Source organism: Rhinolophus hipposideros (genome assembly GCF_964194185.1).
Source record: "Rhinolophus hipposideros genome assembly, contig: HAP1_SCAFFOLD_110, whole genome shotgun sequence".
Classification (NCBI taxonomy): domain Eukaryota; kingdom Metazoa; phylum Chordata; class Mammalia; order Chiroptera; family Rhinolophidae; genus Rhinolophus; species Rhinolophus hipposideros.
The window spans coordinates 88,405-109,941 of NW_027668972.1; the positions used below are offsets into that span (position 1 = coordinate 88,405).

The 21,537-nt window shown below is 38.8% G+C and overlaps 1 protein-coding gene across 1 annotated transcript; it reads left to right on the forward strand.

Moving 5' to 3' along the window:
• Positions 1–2,781: 2,781 nt before the first annotated feature.
• Positions 2,782–18,851, forward strand: LOC308495724 (ankyrin repeat domain-containing protein 26-like; the record flags this gene model as incomplete). The annotated part of the gene is made up of 3 exons (XM_081080708.1): positions 2,782–2,977; positions 10,546–10,774; positions 18,645–18,851. Exons 1-3 carry the CDS (start codon positions 2,841–2,843, stop codon positions 18,849–18,851), a joined length of 573 nt encoding a protein of 190 aa, XP_080936834.1. The 5' UTR covers positions 2,782–2,840.
• Between the last annotated feature and the right edge of the window lie 2,686 nt (positions 18,852–21,537).

The following is a 21,537-nucleotide window of genomic DNA, read 5'->3' on the forward strand; positions in this document are numbered from 1 at the left end:
TCATGTATCTCATGGATGTTACTTGGTTACTTCACAGCAAAAGTCCCCTTTTATCCGGATTTCAGACTCATTTTCTTCACTAGCTGAGAAGTCTTTGTGGCCAGCCTCTTTAGGGGCCCGCAAGCCCCCAATAACCGTCTCTTGGAGGCTCTTGTGGGTGTCGTTCTCATTCTTCTCCACATCCTTTCGGGTTCCACCTACCTCCTGGTGGAAAGGCACTCCTACAGGTTTTAGATTGCTTTTCTTTGTGGCCTCACACCATTTTGAATATCAGTATCAATGCCAGTTGTTCATTGCTGCTCAAGAAACCAACTCAAAAGCTAGTGGCTCAAAACAGCATCTGTTTTGTTCACCAGTAATGCAGTTGAGTGAAGCTCAGTGAGACTAGCTCATTTCTGTTCCACTTGGCATCAGCTGCGTTGCCATGAAGCTGCGAATGAGAATCATCTAAAGGCTGTTACACACACGTGTAGCAGTTGAAGCGGGGTTTTGGCCGGGATGCCCACTGGGGCCGTCTCAGCGCGAACATCTGTAGGAGGCCTCACTGTGTGTCCTGGGCTTCTTCATCTGCACAACATGGTGGCTGGGTTCTCAGGGCGAGCTTCCCTGAGATACAGATGGAAGCTGTATCACATTTTCTGCCGCAGGCATAGCATTCTCACAGCAGTTCTGCCCTATTCCATGCACTAGAATCCAGTTACTTCCTAAGGCCAGCACATATTAAAAGGGAGGGAATTTCATGGAGAAATGTCAAGAATTTGTAGCCATGTTTTAAAAACACTACATCCATCCACTCACCTCATCTTACCAAATAAGCATTGTATCTAAGGAAAGTAGTTCTACGCAACTCAGTATCACTGAAATTCCAGCAGATTTGTTGTTGTTATTATTGCTGTTTAGGATGTTCTTGTATACTGTGGAAAGAGGATTACAAGATAGCATTATCGAATTAAGACACTTTTTTGTTGTTGAAAAAAATGTAGCAATCATCTCACTAAACATTCACAGTGTGAGATGTGATTTCTCCTTAACCTTGGGAATCATTTCTTCTTGAAAGCAATTCAAATTACCATGAAACATTTGTAGCTGACGGAGGCCTAACTAACTCAAGATGAGTTACTCGTAACTCCCTACAACTTCGTAAGAAATTACGGAGAATTAAAATGGGGAACAGGTGAGAGACTATCAACTCAAAGGTGACTTACAGTCATTTTATAGAAGAAAAACGTGAACCAATCATTCAGGAAATCGTAGAAAATCAAGTACAGATGTTGTGTGGCAAAGTCGATGACAATAAAGGATACATTTTTGAGTCTCCTGGTGCTTTTCTCTTTGTTCTTCATTCTGAGTAATGCAAGTTTCCACATAATAAGGATCTACTACAGTACGGATGACATTTTATGGCAACTGAGTTTATTTCACAAGTTGATACTGGTTTGGGGTTAGACTATTCTCAGTCAACTTCCTTCGTAACCAAATCATACTATCTTACTCATTCAGAATGAGGCTCTCAAAGCAAAACTGGAAACTGCATCTTCAGAATGTCTCCATCTGTGGGGTGGCCAGTTGGCTCCATGGTTAGAGCATCGTGCTGGTTCCAATCCTTGGTAACCAAGGTCGCTGGTTCGATTCCCACATGGACCAGTTAGCTACACCCTCCACAACTAGGTTGAAAACAATGGCTGGAGCTTGGAGCTGAGCCCCCAGTGGGCGGCCGGCCAGTTGGTTCAGTGGTTAGAGCGCAGTGCTCATAACACCAAGGTTGCCTGTTCGATTCCCGCATGGGTCAGTGAGCTGTACCCTCCATAACTAGTAGATTGAAGAGAACAATTTGACTTGGAGCTGAGCTGCGCATCCCACAACTAGATTGGAAACTGTTACTTGACAGGGAGTTGATGGGTCCTGGAAAAAACACTGTTCCCCAATTATAAAAAAAAAAAAATTTGTTTTAAAAAGTGTTTTTAAAAAAAGATATCTATACCTTGTTGAAGAAAATCAATCTTAAACAGGAGTTATTATCTATGAAAGGAGTACAAAAGTCATGTGAAAAAGTAGAGAATAAAAAGAGTGGAGATAAAAATTATTAAACCTCAAAATTCATATAGTCACGAATGTGGTAGAAAAGAGTGAAGCAGAACACAGTAAATTCTGGGATATTGAAGACTGAGCAAGACAGGATGTAGTAGAAAAAAATTTTTAAATCTATTTTTACAGGTTAATTCATTGATTTTTAACACACCTTAATTCATTTTGCTGCAAATTACGTTTTCGATATGCATAGTGTATGTGATTCTTCTACTCCCCTTAATGGCAGTTGTTTTTATTTTTTATTTTTTTAGATTTTCTGGAACTAAGGTGCTATTTGCTTCTCCTTTTAAATATTTCAGTTCCCATCATTATTATCACTCAATTGATCTTTGAGATTTGTTCTTTCTGGATAATCATTTGATTTTTAAGACCAATTGATATAAAACGAGACTATTAGGAAATAAAGAAAATAAAATGCACCATATTCTTAGATTATTAAGTCATATTGTTCAATTTTTAAAATTTAAAATTGATTCTCTTATTGGAATTGTTAGATGAGATGATTCAAAATATTTTCATGATTCAGATTTATTTTATTCCGTATTGATGATAAATATTTTAAACTTCAGCTTTTTTCACATTTAAATTGCCATCCAAATCATTGACTTAAAACTAAAGAATACAAATAGACTGTAATTATTCAGTTTATAATTATTTTTAAAATGTATCCTTTCCGTTGGCTTTAGGAACCAGCAGCATCTCAAAAAAACGTACACCCGTTAAATGACCATGTTGGCGCTTACATAAGTGACATGGAACTCAGATTTAAACGTCTGGAATCTGAACTCTTCAAAGTGAAAACTTCTTGTAAAATAGAATTGGAAGAATGTAAACACCTCTACCTAGAGGAATTAAAACTTAGATCATCATTGGAAAACAAACTAAACAAGTAAGTCCAAAGTCAGAGAAAATCAATCGAGCTCATTAATTTGCCTCTAAAGTATAATTTTTATCCAGGCAGATTCCTGAGATTGATAGGAAATGAAAGCTTACTAAATAGTATAATTTTGGAAAATGATGTTAGTGAATAAATTACTTTTAAAATGTTAGTTAGTTCAGGACATTTGCATCTCTCTCCATTTTTGGTTTTACATGATTGTATTTTTCCTTCTCGCGGTTTTCATAGAGTTAATCTGATCTACCAGTCTTTAAGCAAAGTGTTTTTGAAGCTTTATGATTTAGACAACGCTATTTATTATAAAATTTCTTGTCAGAATTCCCCTAAATAGTTTTTAATGAGGTAACTATTTATTATAAGATAACAACTTAAACCCAAAGGGTTAAGTACTCCGCATATTCTGGCACTTGGTACATGTACTGTCTCCATTGTGCTCTGTGTTATTATCTCTAGAGGTCGCTTTCAGACAAGCTCTTCTTTCTAGTCTTTCTGATGTCCACAAAGGCATATATGTGAAATATAGCAGAGGGTTAACAACGTAGGGGTGAGGGTAGTATAACCCAAGAAGTGGCTAAAAAGATAAGGTGGTGAGCCTGAGGGGGTGTGTGGAAGACAGAAAGCGCAGAGCCCACGCCCAGCGCCTTGGTCACAGTGTTATATTATAAGCTACAGGCCTGCTGAGCGGTTTCGGTTCAGTCGGATCACCCACCAGGCTCCCTCCTTCTCCCCCAGAGGCTGCTGTTCTACATGACACCTCAGTCCTCAGGGTAATGAGGGCGTTACCCAAGGGCGGGGACAGCAAAGGCTTGAAAATATCTTGGTGGGATTTTTTTTTTAATTAATTTTATTGGGGTGACAATTGTTAGTAAATTTACATAGATTTCAGGTGTACAATTCTGTATTACATCGTCTATAAATCCCATTGCGTGTTCACCACCCAGAGTCAGTTCTCCTTCCATCACCATATATTTGATCCCCTTTACCCTCATCACCCACCCCCCACCCCCTTACCCTCTGGTAACCACTAAATTATTGTCTGTGTCTATGAGTTTTTGTTTCTCATTTGTTTGTCTTGTTCTTTTTGGTTTATATACCACATATCAGTGAAATCATAGGGTTCTCTGCTTTTTCTGTCTGACTTATTTCACTTAGCATTATTCTCTCGAGATCCATCCATGTTGTCACAAATGCTCCTATATCATCTTTCCTTAACGCCGAATAGTATTCCATTGTGTATATGTACCACAACTTCTTTACCCATTCATCTATCAAAGGACATTTTGGTTGTTTCCATGTCTTGGCCACCGTAAACAAAGCTGCAATGAACATTGGAGTACACGTGCCTCTATAGAGAAATGCTTTTATATTTTTGGGGTAGAAACCCAGGAGAGCGATTGCTGGGTCATATGGTAATTCTATTCGTAATTTCTTGAGGAACCTCCACACTGCCTTCCATAGCGGCTGCACCAGTCTGCATTCCCACCAACAGTGTATGAGAGTTCCTTTTTCTCCACAGCCTCTCCAACACTTGTTACTATTTGTTTTGTTGATGAAAGCCATTCTGACTGGGGTGAGGTGATATCTCATTGTGGTTTTCATTTGCATTTCTCTGATGATTAGCGATGTTGAGCATTTTTTCATATGTCTATTTGCCATTTGTATATCCTCTTTGGAAAAATGTCTCTTCAGGTCCTCTGTCCATTTTTCAATTGGGTTGTTTGTTTTTTTGTTGTTGAGTTTCATGAGTTCCTTGTATATTTTGGATATTAGCCCCTTATCAGAGGAACTGTTTGCGAAAATCTTCTCCCATTCAGTTGGTTGCCTCATTATTTTGTCAATAGTTTATTTTGCTGTGCAGAAGCTTTTCAGTTTCATATAATCCCATTTGTTTATTTTAGTTTTTACTTCCATTGCCTTTGGAGTCAAATTCATAAAATGCTCTTTGAACCCAAGGTCCATAAGTTTAGTACCTATGTTTTCTTCAATGCAGTTTATTGTGTCAGGTCTTATGCTTAAGTCTTTGATCCATTTTGAATTAATTTTGGTACATGGTGACAGATAGCAGTCCAGTTTCATTCTTTTGCACGTAGCTATCCAATTCTGCCAGCACCATTTATTGAAGAGGCTGTCTTTTCTCCATTGTATGTTTTTAGCTTCTTTGTCAAAAATTATCTGTCCATATTTATGTGGTTTTATTTCTGGGTTCTCAATTCTATTCCATTGGTCTATGAGTCTGTTTTTCCGCCAATACCAAGCTGTTTTGATTATTGTAGCCCTGTAGTACAAGGAAAAATCAGGGAGTGTGATACCTCCAGTATTGTTCTTTTTTTTTAATATTGCTATGGCTATTCGGGGTCTTTTGTGGTTCCAAACAAATCTGATGATTTTTTGTTCTATTTCTTTAAAAAATGCCATTGGGATTTTAATGGGGATTGCATTAAATCTGTATATGGCTTTGGGTAATATGGCCATTTTAACTATGTTGATTCTTCCAATCCATGAGCACGGAATGTCTTTCCATTTCTTTGTGTCTTCTTCAATTTCTTTCAAAAATGTCTTATAGTTTTCAGCATATAAATCCTTCACATCCTTGGTTAAGTTTATTCCTAGGTATTTTATTCTTTTTGCTGCAATTGCAAAAGGAATTGTTTTTTTCTATCTCTTTTTCTGAGATTTCATTGTTGGTATATAAGAAAGCAATGGACTTTTGTACGTTGATTTTGTAGCCAGCAACTTTACTGTATTCATTGATTGTTTCTAATAGCTTTTCGGTGGAGTCTTTAGGGTTTTCTATATATAGCATCATGTCATCTGCAAAGAGTGACAATTTAACTTCTTCATTCCCAATTTGGATGCCTTTTATTTCTTTCTCTTGCCTGATAGCTCTGGCGAGGACTTCCAACACTATGTTGAAAAGCAGAGGTGATAGGGGACATCCTTGTCGTGTTCCTGAACGTAGAGCAAAGGGCTTCAGCTTTTCACCATTAATTATGAGATTAGCTGAGGGCTTGTCGTATATGGCCTTTATTATGTTGAGGTATTTTCCTTCTATACCAATTTTAGTAAGTGTTTTAATCATAAATGGATGTTGTATCTTATCAAATGCTTTTTCTGCATCAATTGATAGAATCATATGATTTTTGTCCTTTATTTTGTTTATGTGATGTATCACATTGATGGATTTGCGAATGTTGAACCATCCTTGTGCCCCGGGGATGAACCCCACTTGGTCGTGATGAATAATCTTTTTAATGCATTGTTGTATTCGATTTCCTAGAATTTTGTTTAGCATTTTAGCATCTGTATTCATCAGAGATATAGGTCTGTAGTTTTCTTTTTTTGTGTTGTCCTTACCAGGTTTTGGTATCAGGGTAATGTTGGCCTCATAAAATGAGTTAGGGAGTACTGACTCTTCTTCAATTTTTTGGAAGAGTTTGAGCAGGATTGGTATTAGATCCTCTTTGAAGGTTTGGTAGAATTCACTGGTGAAGCCATCTGGTCCAGGACTTTTGATTTTGGGAAGGTTTTTGATGACTGATTCAATTTCGTTACTGGTGATCGGCCTGTTAAGATTTTCCAGTTCTTCATGATTCAGCCTTGGAAGGCTATATGTTTCTAAGAACTTGTCCATTTCTTCTAAGTTATTAAATTTGGTGGCATATAGTCCTTCATAGTATTCTTGGATAATCCTTTGTATTTCTGTGGTGTCCGCGATAACTTCCCCTTTTTCACTTCTGATTTTGTTAATTAGTGTCTTCTCTCTTTTTATCTTAGTGAGTCTAGCCAAGGGTTTGTCGATTTTGTTCATCTTTTCAAAGAACCAGCTTTTTGTCACATTAATTTTTTCTATTGTCTTTTTGTTCTCTATTTCATTTAGTTCTGCTCTGATTTTTGTTATTTCCTTTCTTCTGCTGACCTTGGGTTTCGCTTGTTCTTCTTTTTCTAGTTTTTTAAGGTGTAACATGAGGTTATTTATTTGGGATTTTTCTTGTTTCTTGAGATAGGCCTGTAATGATATAAATTTCCCTCTTAAAACTGCTTTCGCGGCATCCCAAAAATTTTGGTAGGATGTATTTTCATTGTCATTTGTTTCTATGTATCTTTTGAGCTCTCCTCTAATTTCTTCTTTGACCCAGTCGTTCTTTAATAGTATGTTGTTTAATCTCCATGTATTTGTGTTTTTTCCTGCTTTCTTTTTGCAGTTGATATCCAATTTCAAAGCTTTGTGATCAGAGAATATGCTTGGTATGATTTCAATCTTCTTAAATTTGCTGAGGCTGATTTTGTGTCCCAATATATGGTCTATCCTTCAGAATGTTCCATGTACCCTAGAAAAGAATGTATAGTCTGATGTTTTAGGATGAAGTGCTCTATATATGTCAATGATGTCCAATTCATCTAATGTGTCATTTAGGGCTGCGATTTCGTTATTTATCTTCTGTTTGGATGATCTATCCATAGCTGTCAATGATGTATTTAAGTCCCCTAGTATAATTGTGTTTTGGTCAATTTCTCCCTTTAGTTCTGTTAGTAGTTGCTTGGTATATTTCGGTGCTCCCTGATTGGGGGCATAAATATTGATGACTGTTATGTCTTCTTGTTGTATAGTCCCCTTTACCATTATGAAATGTCCATCTTTGTCTCTTGTTATCTTTTTCACCCTGAAGTCTGTTTCATCGGAAATCATTATGGCTACACCTGATTTTCTCTGGGTACCATTTGCTTGGCGTGTCAATTTCCACCCTTTCACTTTGAGTCTATGCTTGTCCTTGTAGCTGAGATGTGTCTCTTGTAGGCAGCATATGGTTGGGTTTAGTTTTTTGATCCAATCTGCTACTCTGTGTCTCTTTATTGGTGAGTTCAGTCCATTTACATTTAGGGTGATTATTGATATGTGAGGATTTCCTGTCATTCTGTCTTTAGTTTTCTGGTAAGGCTGTGTCTCCATTGTTTCTTTGCCTTTTTGTTGTTGTCTGTTATTTCTGTGTGGTGGTATTCTATGATGTTTCCCTCTGTTTCTTCTTTTATTACAGTATATATTTCAGATTGGATGTTTTTTGAGTGGTTACCCTTGAGTTTATGTAAAAGAAAGTTTGATATTTAGAGTATTCCAGTTTCTTCAGTACGCTTACTTTCTCTATTCCCATATTCCAGTTCAGGCCTTTACGCTCCCCCTTTTTATGTTTCGGTTGCCACAAGTTGTCCCTGTTGATGGTGGTCTAATAGCCTCCTTTAGTATTTCTTGTAGTGCAGGTTGTGTATTAGAAAATTCCCTCAGCTTCTGGATGTCTGAAAAGGTCTTTATTCCTCCTTCATATCTAAAAGAGATCTTTGCTGGATATATTATTCTTGGCTCATGATTTCTCTCTTTCAATAGTTTGAATATTTGGTTCCATTCCCTCCTAGCTTGTAGAGTTTCTGCTGAAAAATCTGATGATAATCTAATGGGCTTTCCTTTGTAAGTTACCGTCTTCTTTTCCCTGGCTGCCTTGAGGATTCTTTCTTTGTCATTGATTTTAGACAGCTTCAATACAATGTGCCTTGGTGAAGGCCTGTTGGGATTGAGGTAATTGGGTGTTCTATTTGCTTCTTGGATTCGAGGATCCAGTTCTGTCCACAACTTTGGGAAGTTCTCATCGACGATTTGTTTGAATATATTCTCTGTTCCCTTCCCTCTTTCTTCTCCTTCTGGTATGCCCATTATTCTTATATTGCTCTTTCTGATGGAGTCAGAAAGTTCTTGTAGAGTTCTTTCATTTCTTTTAAGTCTCAAGTCTCTTTCTTCTTCCCTCTGTGTAAATTCCAGGTTCCTATCTTCGATGTCACTGATTCTTTCCTCCATCTGGTCAACTCTACTACCTAAGCTGGATATTTTATTGTTAATTTCTTCTATTGAGTTCTTAATCTCCAGAAATTCTATTTGGTTCTTTTTCAAGATTTCAATCTCTTTTGTAAAATGTTCATGGTGTTCTTTGATTGTGTTTCTGAGTTCATTAAACTGCCTTTCTGTGTTTTCTTGCATCTCGTTCAGTTTTTTCAGAATTGCGATCTTGAATTCTCTGTCATTTAAATCACAAAGGTCCGTATCTCTAAGTTCCTTTTCTGGAGACTTTTCATTTTCTTTCTGAGCTATCTTGTTGCCTTGGTTATTCATGGCAATCACTGATTTACTATTTCTCTTCCTAGACATCTACAGGAGTGTCTTCTGCAACAGGTTGATAGGTATGCGAAGAGCTTTTGGAGTTCCAAAGCTCTTTGTGCACCAGATTCAGAGCCCGTGTGTTTCAGCAGTTCTGTTTACTCCCGCAGGGATCCGCCCAGATAGGTGGGGCCAGGGGCGGGGTGAGTTGTGAGAGGTGGCCCAGAGCAATGGCGGCGACCACCACCACAGCCAGTCCTGCTTCCACAGCTCCCTCCCCTTTGCCAGAACTAGTTGAGCTGCGAATCTGTGTCTGCGGTCCACAGTTCTCAGAGCAGCAAATATTCTGTCCTTTGATCCGACACTGCTACTTTATCGCTTCTAGCACCGGGCTGGTGGGGGCGGGGCGAGCTCTGGGAGGGTAAGGAGGGGGCGGCTAGTCTCCGTGCCTAAGGCTTCCGTTCTCCGCTCGGCAGTGAGGGCTTAAACCACCGATTTCAGCCCTCTTCCCTCAGTCTTTGCTCCGAGGTCTGCCGTGATCGTTGGGTTCAGCGGTTTTGTATGCTGCCCCCTCAGCCCTGTGGGCCGTAAGCGAAGCCCTAGCAGTCCGAGTCCTTCCCTCTCCCGCAGCTGCGGTAGTTCCGGGAGCAGCGGGCTCCGAGCACTGAGCTAGGTCTGCGTCCTGCGCCCGCGCGGCTCCGTCTCCGCTCTTCTCCTCTCCCTCCTCCCCCGCTCGCGCGATTCACCCACCTGGAGGTGAATTCAGTAGTCGGCCTCTTTGTCTTGCCTGTCTGCTGTGCAAGGAGTCCTTTGTGGAGTTATTGTTGTCCGATTCGTTGTAAATTCCAGGGGAGCGTTACAGAGGCTCACCTCACGCCGCCATTTTTTTTTATCTCCCCCGGGATTTCTAAAAAATTCTAAACTCGTTTGCTATGTATGTCTCATGGCAATCCTCAAGAATCTTATTGGTTCAGCCATTGCAGAAGGCAGCAAGTATTATCTGTGAAGCCGTGGATGTCACTGATAGCCCTTTTCCTCCCCTCCCTACTTTGAATTTCTTCTTAGTCTGGCATCCCCATAGAAACATATGTGCTTGTTTAGGATAATTTGAAACCTATCCTTGTGCATGGTAGGTCTGCCCTGACGCATTTTCAATGTTAAAATGCTGTTTAATGGGGGCCGGCCGGGTGGTGCAGGTGGTTAGAGCTCTATGCTCCTAACTCCGAAGGCTGCCGGTTCGATTCCCACATGGGCCAGTGGGCTCTCAAAAACCAAAAAAAAAAATAAAAATAAAAAAAAATTAAAAAAAAATGCTGTTTAATGGGAAATTTCTTTTACTATTTATTATGGCAACTTGAAAAAAATGCAAGTCATTCAGGAAAAATAAAATACTAAGCCTTTGTTCTTACAATCTTCACAGTGCTAATGACACGCTGGCAGAGATGAGAGCCCAGCTTCTCATGAAGACACCACGGAACACTTTACTCAGCCGCGCTCCTGGGAGGCCTGTCCTGCTGCCACCTTGTATTGGAAGGATAAGTGATGGGTTCCTACCTCGAGGAAATCTCGCTCCAAGAGAACAGTCGGTGATTCCTAGGTCAACCCCACAGACTTCTAATAATAATGACACGTTCACCTACTTCATGAAGGTTAGTTATATTATCTTCTTTCCTTTGGGTTTCAGATGTCCGATATAATTCTTGTTCTTAACTTGGTGAGATTCTCAGTTGTTTCATTGACTAATGCACACAATGTGAAAGGCATAATTATGTGTGTTAATGTAGGAAGGAGACAGAAATTTTACAATCTTTTGTAAGTCCCTGCATCTCCCATGTTTTAAGAGCTACCTGTCATTAACTGTATTCAATAAATGTAATTAACTGACACATTTTAAATTTCTGGAAAAGCTGCTTTTCAATTAGATTTTACAAATGAAATGTTATTGCCTAACAACGAATGGTATGCTTTGAGATGCTTTGGCTTACTTCTGCATTGGTTTTAATTTGGCGATGGTTTATAACAATTTTAGTTTTCCTACAGCCCAGTTTTGCCACCCCTAAGCGTAAGTGAATGATTGACATTCACTAACTATATGTTGATGTTTCTTATTTCCATGAAACCGAGGTAAATCCTTGTTATGAATTCTGCAAACTTGTAACACTGAAAAGATTAATTTGTTCTTTCTAAGTTAAAAGTTGTTCTCTTTGTACATAATAGTACATCCTTAATTTCTATTTTACTTATAGCATTTTTTATTTTGATGAGTTAAAATGTTTTGCTTAAAAAGTAATAATAAAATAAAATATCTTGCTAAGCAACAGTACATTTTCTAAAGAGGTAAATTGAGCAAATATTTGAATTTTTAAAATGAAGTTCACTTATATCTGTACATCTTTTTTTTTAAATGGAGATTTAAGGAGATTAAAAAGAAATAGAAGTTGTAGCTCTAGAATTTTTTTTAATTAGTTTCAGGTGCACAAGACAAGGTAATACTTAGACGTTCATCATTTATTGCCCTCACACTGTGAACCCCTCCTCCCCCATTTCCCCTTCCACTATCCCTCCGACCTTGCACCGAGCCTTCACATTATATATATAAAATTATAGTTGGCATTCATTATTGTTCAGCTTTGGGCGTACAGTAGTACATTGATCAAGCATCTACATCTTCCCTGAGGTGGTCTCCCAGATGGGACCTGTGTCCATCAGATACCCTACAAAATCTTTACAACATTATTGATTACGTTCCCGAAATTATTTTTCAAAAACCCTGAGGCCATTTTGTGGTTACCGACTGTTTTCTAATCCCCTCACCGTCCCCCTTATCCCCCCCCCATCTAACAACCCTCAGCTTTTTCCTCTTTGTCCCCAGAACTGTTTCTGATTAGTTCATTCACTGATTCTTTTCTTTACATTCCGCATATAAGTGAGATCATATGGTACTTGTCTTTCTCTTTCTGACTTATTTCGCTTAACATAATGTTCTCTAGATCCATCCATGTTGTTGCAAATGGTAAGATTTCTTTTTTCTTTATGGCTGCGTAATACTCCAGTATCTGTACATTTTGGCATCACTTGAATAATTGATGACTGAGGTGGCAATGATATGGCATCTTTAATAGCAACTTGTTTTCTTTGTGTAATATTGTTATTAAAATGTCCATTTTTAATCTCATTTCTTAAGTTCTTCATTCAGCTCCAGGATTTCTGTTTGGACCTTTTTTATAGTTTTCATATCTTAGATAAAGTACTCCTTCTGTTCGTTAATTTTACTCCTGAATTCGTTGAACTGCCTTGTGAGTTTTCTTGTATCTCATTGAGATTCTTCATGACTGCTGTTTTGAAATCTCGGTCACAGAGATCACAATCTTCATGACTTTGACTTGGTTTCTGGAGAAGTGTCATCTTCTCTCAGTGTTACCATGTCACCTTGGTTGTTCATGCTGCTGGATAGCTTGTTCTTCTGCAGGCTCATTTGAAGTAGTGAACACTTTCTTATTTACGTACATTTTGATTCGAGCAATTCAGCAGCTAGATAATTAGACGTCTCTGTTTTGTTTTTCAGTAGCTGATGCAATAGCACAGTTTCTGTTGTCTCTCACTGGTGCTACTTGAGCCTGGGGGGTCCAGGTGTGGGGGCTTAGCTGTGAGTGTGGGAGTGCTGGCCTGGGTGACCAGGGTGATGGGTGTTGCCGCTGTATCCAGATCACCAGGGAGTCTGGGCACCAGCACCGTGGGAGGGAACAGGAGAAGGGGGTGGTCAGGGAGAGCCTGTCTTGAGTCCACTGAGCCCACCTGGTTCCCCGTGGCCCTGGTAGCACTGTGCTGTGGGTGGAGGCTGGAGAAGTATTTCTGCTGCTGCTACTGGTCTCTGGTGGTGCCAGCACTGCTCTTCCTTCCTTCCTTCCTTCCTTCCTTCTTTCCTTCCTTCCTTCCTTCCTTCCTTCCTTCTTTCCTTCCTTCCTTCCTTCCTTCCTTCCTTTCTTTCGTAACAGCTTCAAGGAGATGTAATGAACATAGCATGCAGTTCACTCATTTAAAGTATGCAGTGCAGTGGCTTTTAGTGTATTCAAAGCTTTATGCAGTCATCATCACAATCAGTTTTACAACATTTTCATCACCCTGGAAAATATCTGTGTACTGTTAGCCTTCACCGTGTGCCAGTCTGCCCTTCCCACTCTTCCTAGCCCTAGGGAACCACTAGTGAACTCTCTGCTCCATATTGTGGTTTTGATGTATTTTCTGATGACTAATGATGCTGAGCTATCTTTTCACTTGCTTATTGTCCATTTGTATAACTTCTTTGAAGAACTGATGATTCAATTCCATTGCCCATTAAAATTGATTCGTCTTTTTCTTGTTGAATTGTAAGAATTCTTTATATATCCTAGATACAAATCGATTATCAGATATAGGATTTTCAAATATTTCTCCCTCTCATTAGCTTGCCTTTTCAGTTTTTCAATGGTGTCCTTTAAAGCATAGAGTTTTTTTTTTATTTTAATGAAGTCCAGTTATCTACTTTTGTTTGGTACTGTCATATCTAAGACACAATTGCCAACTCCAGTCATGAAGACATGAAGCTTCTTCAAAGCTTTTATAGTTTTGGTTTTTACCTTTTGAAATAATTTTATATATGGTATGATGTAGAGGTTTAATTTTTCTTTTGCATGTGGATATCCAGTAGAACCAGTATCGTTAGTTCAAAAGACTGTTCATGCCCAACTGGATTTTTCGGCACCCTTGTCAAAAATCACTTGACTATATATATGAGGGTTAATTTTTGGATCATCTTTTCCAATTTATTGGTCTATAGATCTGTCCTTACGCCATTACCAAATCAAATGTTATGAGAACGCTTCCCCAGTCATCTTGCATATTACCAGATGCCTTATGGAATAATAAAATGTCAATGTAGGTGAATATCTTTAATTCCACTTCTATGGAGATGTTTTGCTTCTGGATGGAGCCTGTGGCCCGCAGACCTTGGTGACCTTATGACATGATGGGATATTAGGCTTACAAAGTCGACTCATTCCTTTTGTTTTCTTCATTCAAAACATTAATCTTTAACCCAGTGCCTCCCTTTCACTCCCATTTCCATCAAATGTCGGTAATAGGATCTGATACTTGGTGGACAACTTTCTTCATTTTGTCTATCTCCTAATCCATAGCCTCTTCCATAGATTTCACTGTCTAGGAAGGAGAAGATGAAACTTGGACCATCTGCTTTCCTCTTTAGAAATCTCTCTAATCCATCATCTTGCAATTGAAAAGTAGATTCTGTTTGACCCGGTTCTTTTCTGAAACACTGGTGCCAGTCTTGTTCTTGGCATAGATCCCACATTCTCAGAAACACATTGAGATGCATAGTTGTACCTTTAGCTTCATATATAATTAATGGAATAAATATTTCACCCATCCAAAGAAAACATTTCAAGAGTACAGCTGTTAAAAATTAGGAAGTAATTAATCAATCAGAAACAAGTAAAAGATTTGTTTGGGGCAGACAGCAGGAAGACCTACACCTGAACACCCAGCTCGCATTGTGGCCCGAGCCTCCCCACAACACGGGGCTGGATTCCAAGGTTCAGATCCTCAGAGACATAACCAACAGGAGTTGTGTTGTCCTTTGTGAAGGAGTCTTGGAATTCACAGGGAATGTCTTTCAACATATTCTGTTCATTAGGAGCCAGTCACTAATGTTGACCCATATTCTAGTGGTTTTATGCAATGAATATTTCAAAATTTACGGACACATTTAAAAACCACCTTGATCTGTCCACTGGCCACAATTCTTTACATTCCCCCCACATGGAAAATACACTCATCCCTACACAATACTCGCCACAGGTCTCAATTTAATGGCATCAGGCTCAGGTTCGAATCTAAGATTTCACCATCTTAGTCTGGTGCAAATGGGGATGAAGGGCCTGGGTTTTGGTTTCTAGGATAAAGCTCCTTGAGGACAATTCCTTTCAATATGAAAACATGAGAAAGGAAGAGACAAGTTATCTACCACCCACACACCCAACATTCTGCTCGACTGCTGAAGTTTCCCCTGCAGAAATAGAAAGTGGAAGGCACGTTAGTCCATAGCAATTCTGAAATACAGCCTGATGTGTGCTGTCCGTTCTTTGATTAGGACTTAGTCCTAATCATGCCAATGCTTCTCCATGGCCCTTGGCTGTCCCCTGTGAGCTCTTTGTTCTGTCCTTTTCATAAGAAATGACCTGTGCTTGCAGCTCTTCCCTCAGCGTCATTCCTCCACCCAAATGTCTAAGACCCACAGGCCTCCTCTATTTTTCACTCTCTTGGTTTTTATTAGTCCAAGGTAACAAGGTGGTTTTTTGCTACTTGACTATCCTAAAAACTTGGAGTTGCGTGAGAGTTTCTTGGGGTTCGTGCCATTAGAAAAGCCACCGTCATACATCGTTTTGAGATAAGCTCTTGGGCTTCCTGTAGCTGTTGTAGGACCATGCCTATAAAATTCTTTTCCTCTTAAGAGCCTTCCAGGAATTTAAGGCCCCACCTTAACTCTTTCGAAGTCTTGAGGAAGGCTTTACAGTCTTGTCCTCATCCGTAGATCATGTCTTCCTGGGAGCACAGCGAATTTGATCTTCACTCAGAAGCCATTTCTTTATTTTAGCATGATTTTACAACAGGGCATGTGGGAGAGGCTGTAATGGGAAACACATTTGAACACAATAAGTCCTGGTTCCTTTACAGTTCACAGTCTTTCGTTAGCTCATGTATCTCATGGATTTTACTTGGTTACTTCACAGCAAAAGTCCCCTTTCATCCGCATTTCAGACTCATTTTCTTCACTAGCTGAGAAGTCTTTGTGGCCAGCCTCTTTAGGGGCCCGCAAGCCCCCAATAACCGTCTCTTGGAGGCTCTTGTGGGTGTCGTTCTCATTCTTCTCCACATCCTTTCGGGTTCCACCTACCTCCTGGTGGAAAGGCACTCCTACAGGTTTTAGATTGCTTTTCTTTGTGGCTCACACCATTTTGAATATCAGTATCAATGCCAGTTGTTCATTGCTGCTCAAGAAACCAACTCAAAAGCTAGTGGCTCAAAACAGCATCTGTTTTGTTCACCAGTAATGCAGTTGAGTGAAGCTCAGTCAGACTAGCTCATTTCTGTTCCACTTGGCATCAGCTGCGTTGCCATGAAGCTGCGAATGAGAATCATCTAAAGGCTGTTACACACACGTGTAGCAGTTGAAGCGGGGTTTTGGCCGGGACGCCCACTGGGGCCGTCTCAGCGCGAACATCTGTAGGAGGCCTCACTGTGTGTCCTGGGCTTCTTCATTTGCACAACATGGTGGCTGGGTTCTCAGGGCGAGCTTCCCGAGAGAAAGTCAGATGGAACCTATATCACATTTTCTGCTGCAGGCATAGCATTCTCACAGCAGTTCTGCCCTATTCCATGCACTAGAATCCAGTTACTTCCTAAGGCCAGCACATATTAAAAGGGAGGGAATTTCATGGAGAAATGTCAAGAATTTGTAGCCATGTTTTAAAAACACTACATCTATCCAATCACCTCATCTTACAAAATAAGCATTGTATCTACAGGAAAGTAGTTCTACCCAACTCAGTATCACTGAAATTCCAGCAGATTTGTTGTTGTTATTATTGCTGTTTAGGATGTTCTTGTATATTGTGGAAAGAGAGGATTACAAGATAGCATTATCAAATTAAGACACTTTTTTGTTGTTGAAAAAAATGTAGCGATCATCTCACTAAACATCACAGTGTGAGATGTGATTTCTCCTTAACCTTGGGAATCATTTCTTCTTGAAAGCAATTCAAATTACCATGAAACATTTGTAGCTGACGGAGACCTAACTATCTCAAGATGAGTTACTCGTAACTCCCTACAACTTCGTAAGAAATTATGGACAGTTAAAATGGGGAACAGGTGAGAGACTATCAACTCAGAGGTGACTTACAGTGATTTTATAGAAGAAAAACATGAACCAATCATTCAGGAAATCGTAGAAAATCAAGTACAGATGTTGTGTGGCAAAGTTGATGACAATAAAGGATACATTTTTGAGTCTCCTGGTGCTTTTCTCTTTGTTCTCCATTCTGAGTAATTCAAGTTTCCACATTCCAAGGATCTACTATAGTATGGATGACATTTTATGGCAACTGAGTTTATTTCACAAGTTGATACTGGTTTGGGGTTAGACTATTCTCAGTCAACTTCCTTCGTAACCAAATCATACTATCTTACTCATTCAGAATGATGCTCTCAAAGCAAAACTGGAAACTGCATCTTCAGAATGTCTCCATCTGTGGGGTGGCCAGTTGGCTCCATGGTTAGAGCATCGTGCTGGTTACAATCCTCGGTAACGAAGGTCGATGGTTCGATTCCCACATGGACCAGTTTTCTACACCCTCCACAACTAGGTTGAAAACAATGGCTGGAGCTTGGAGCTGAGCCCCCAGTGGGCGGCCGGCCAGTTGGTACAGTGGTTAGAGCTCAGTGCTCATAACACCAAGGTTGCCGGTTCGATTCCCGCATGGGTCAGTGAGCTGTACCCTCCATAACTAGTAGATTGAAGAGAACAATTTGACTTGGAGCTGAGCTGCGCATCCCACAACTAGATTGGAAACTGTTACTTGACAGGGAGCTGATGGGTCCTGGAAAAAACAGTGTTCCCCAGTTATAAAAAAAAAATTTGTTTTAAAAAGTTTTTTTATAAAAAGGTATCTATAGCTTATTGAAGAAAATCAATCTTAAACAAGAGTTATTATCTATGAAAGGAGTACAAAAGTCATGTGAAAAAGTGAGAATAAAAAGAGTGGAGATAAAAATTATTAAACCTCAAAATTCATATAGTCACAAATGTGGTAGAAAAGAGTGAAGCAGAACACAGTAAATTCTGGGATATTGAAGACTGAGCAAGACAGGATGTAGTAGAAAAAAATTTTTAAATCTATTTTTACAGGTTAATTCATTAATTTTTAACACGCCTTAATTCATTTTGCTGCAAATTACGTTTTCAATATGCATAGTGTATGTGATTCTTCTACTCCCCTTAATGGCAGTTGTTTTTATTTTATTTTTTTTAGATTTCTGGAACAAAGGTGGTATTTCTTCTCCTTTTTAATATTTCAGTTCCCATCATTATTGTCACTCAGTTGATGTTTGAGATTTGTTCTTTCTGAAAAATCGTTTGATTTTTAAGACCAATTGATATAAAACGAGACTATTAGGAAATAAAGAAAATAAAATGCACCATATTCTTAGATTATTAAGTCATATTGTTCAATTTTTAAAATTTAAAATTGATTCTCTTATTGGAATAGTTAGATGAGATGATTCAAAATATTTTCCTGATTCAGATTTATTTCATTGTGTATTGATGATAAATATTTTAAACTTCAGCTTTTTTTACATTTAAATTGCCGTCCAAATCATTGACTTAAAACTAAAGAATACAAATAGACTGTAATTATTCAGTTTATAATTATTTTTAAAATGTATCCTTTCTGTTGGCTTTAGGAACAAGCAGCATCTCAAAAAAACGTACACCCGTTAAATGACCATGATGGCGCTTCCCTAAGTGACATGGAACTCAGAATTAAACGTCTGGAATCTGAACTCTCCAAAGTGGAAACTTCTCGTAAAATAGAATTGGAAGAATGTAAACACCTCTACCTAGAGGAATTAAAACTTATCACATTATTGGAAAACAAACTAAACAAGTAAGTCCAAACAAATTCAGAGAAAATCAATCGAGCTCATTAATTTGCCTCTAAAGTATAATTTTTATCCAGGCAGATTCCCGAGATTGATAGGAAATGAAAGCTTACTAAATAGTATAATTTTGGAAAATGATGTTAGTGAATAAATTACTTTTAAAATGTTAGTTAGTTCAGGACATTTGCATCTCTCTCCATTTTTGGTTTTACATGATTGTATTTTTCCTTCTCGCGGTTTTCATACAGTTAATCTGATCTACCAGTCTTTAAGCAAAGTGTTTTTGAAGCTTTATGATTTAGACAACGCTATTTATTATAAAATTTCTTGTCAGAATTCCCCTAAATAGTTTTTAGTGAGGTAACTATTTATTATAAGATAACAACTTAAACCCAAAGGGTTAAGTACTCCGTATGTTCTGGCACTTGGTACATGTACTGTCTCCATTGTGCTCTGTGTTATTATCTCTAGAGGTCGCTTTCAGACAAGCTCTTCTTTCTAGTCTTTCTGATGTCCACAAAGGCATACATGTGAAATATAGCAGAGGATTAACAACGTAGGGGTGAGGGTAGTATAACCCAAGAAGTGGCTAAAAAGATAAGGTGGTGAGCCTGAGGGGGTGTGTGGAAGACAGGAAGCGCAGAGCCCACGCCCAGCGCCTTGGCCACAGTGTTATATTATAAGCTACATGCCTGCGGAGCGGTTTCAGTTCAGTAGGGTCACCGGCCAGGCTCCCTCCTTCTCCCCCAGAGGCTGTTGTTCTCCATGACACCTCAGTCCTCATGGTAATGAGGGCGTTACCCAAGGGCGGTGACTGCAAAGGCTTGAAAATATCTTGGTGGGATTTTTAAAAAATTCTAAACTCGTTTGCTATGTATGTCTCATGGCAATCCTCAAGAATCTTATTGGTTCAGCCATTGCAGAAGGCAGCAAGTATTATCTGTGAAGCCGTGGATGTCACTGATAGCCCGTTTCCTCCCCTCCCTACTTTGAATTTCTTCTTAGTCTGGCATCCCCATAGAAACATATGTGCTTCTTTAGGGTAATTTGAAACCTATCCTTGTGCATGGTAGGTCTGCCCTGACGCATTTTCAATGTTGAAATGCTGTTTAATGGGAAATTCCTTTTACTATTTATTATGGCAGCTTGAAAAAAATGCAAGTCATTCAGGAAAAATAACATTCAAAGCTTTGTGTCTTACAATCTTCACAGTGCTAATGAAAGACTGGCAGAGGCTAGAACCGATCTTCAGGCAAAGGAACAGCCCAAGGAGTTTCTCAGCCCTGCTCTTAGGAGGGGAGTCCTTGAGCCACCATGTGTTGGGAGTTTGAATACTGAGTTACTCCTCAGTGGAAATCCTGCTCCAAGAGAAAATTTGGTGATTCCTAAGTCAACCGCACGGGCTTCAAATGACATCATGGGGTATTACTGTCCCAAGGTTAGTTATATTAGCTTCTTTCCCTTGCATTTCAGATTTCTTTCTTTTTTATTTCTTTGATATAATATTGTTTTGTTTTGTCTTATATATTCATTGGGGTGATATTGGTTAGTGAAATCATATGGGTTTCAAGTGTACATTTCCATAATACATCTTGTATATATTTCACTGTGTGTTCACCATCCCGAGTCAGTTCTCCTTCCATCGCCATGTATTTGACCCCCTTTTCCCTCTTCTACCTCTCTCTCTCCCCCCTCACCCACTAAGTGTTGTCTGTGTCTATGAGTTTTTGTTTCTTTGTTTGTCGTTGATGAAATTTTGAGTTGTTTCATTGACTAATGCACACGAAGTAAAAGGCATAATATGTGTGCTAATATGCATAGAAAGGAGATAGAAATTTTACAGTCTTTTTTTAAGTCCCTAGAGCTCTCATGTGTTGAGTTATTTATTATTATTTAATAAATGTAACTAAAGTGATACATTTAAAATGCTTGAAAATTTGCCTTTAAATTTTATTACAGATGTTAAATATCATTGCCTAATCACCAATGGTATGCTTTGAGATGCTTTGGCTTCTTAATTGGTTTTAGTTGGAGATGATTCATAAAAATTTTAAAGTTTTGTGCATCCCAGTTTTTCTTCCCCTAAGTGTAAGTGAATGATGGCTGGCCAAACACCTAACCACAAATGGATGTTTATTATTAAATGAAACAGATATAATCCTTTTTATTAATTCGGCAAACTTATAATACTGCAGAAAGATTAGTCTCTGTTTTTATGGTTAATGTTATCTTCTAACAAGAGAGTATATCCTTAATTTTTATTTTATTCATAGCACTATCTATTTCAGTGTTTTAAAATGAGTTGCTTCACAGTTGTACATATTCTAAATAGGGACATTAAGCAAATAATTGAATTTTTAAAATGAAGTTCACTTATGTCTATATGTCTTGACAGCATTTGGGTAATTGATGAGTAAGGTGGCAGTGCTAGGGAGTCTTTAAATCACAACTCGTTTTCTTCGTGTGACGTGGTTGTTAAAAATACTCATTCTTGAGTTCTTGACCAGCAGGAGTTCTGTTCGGTTCTGTTTCATAGTTTCCATCTCTTTGATAAAGTTCTCCTCCGGGTCATTAATTTTACTCCTGAACTCATTGAACTGCCTTGTGAGTGTTGTTATATCTCAGTGACATTCTTCATGCTGTTACTTTGTTTTGTTTTACCCTCCAAAATGTTTATTACATTTAAGCAACGTGG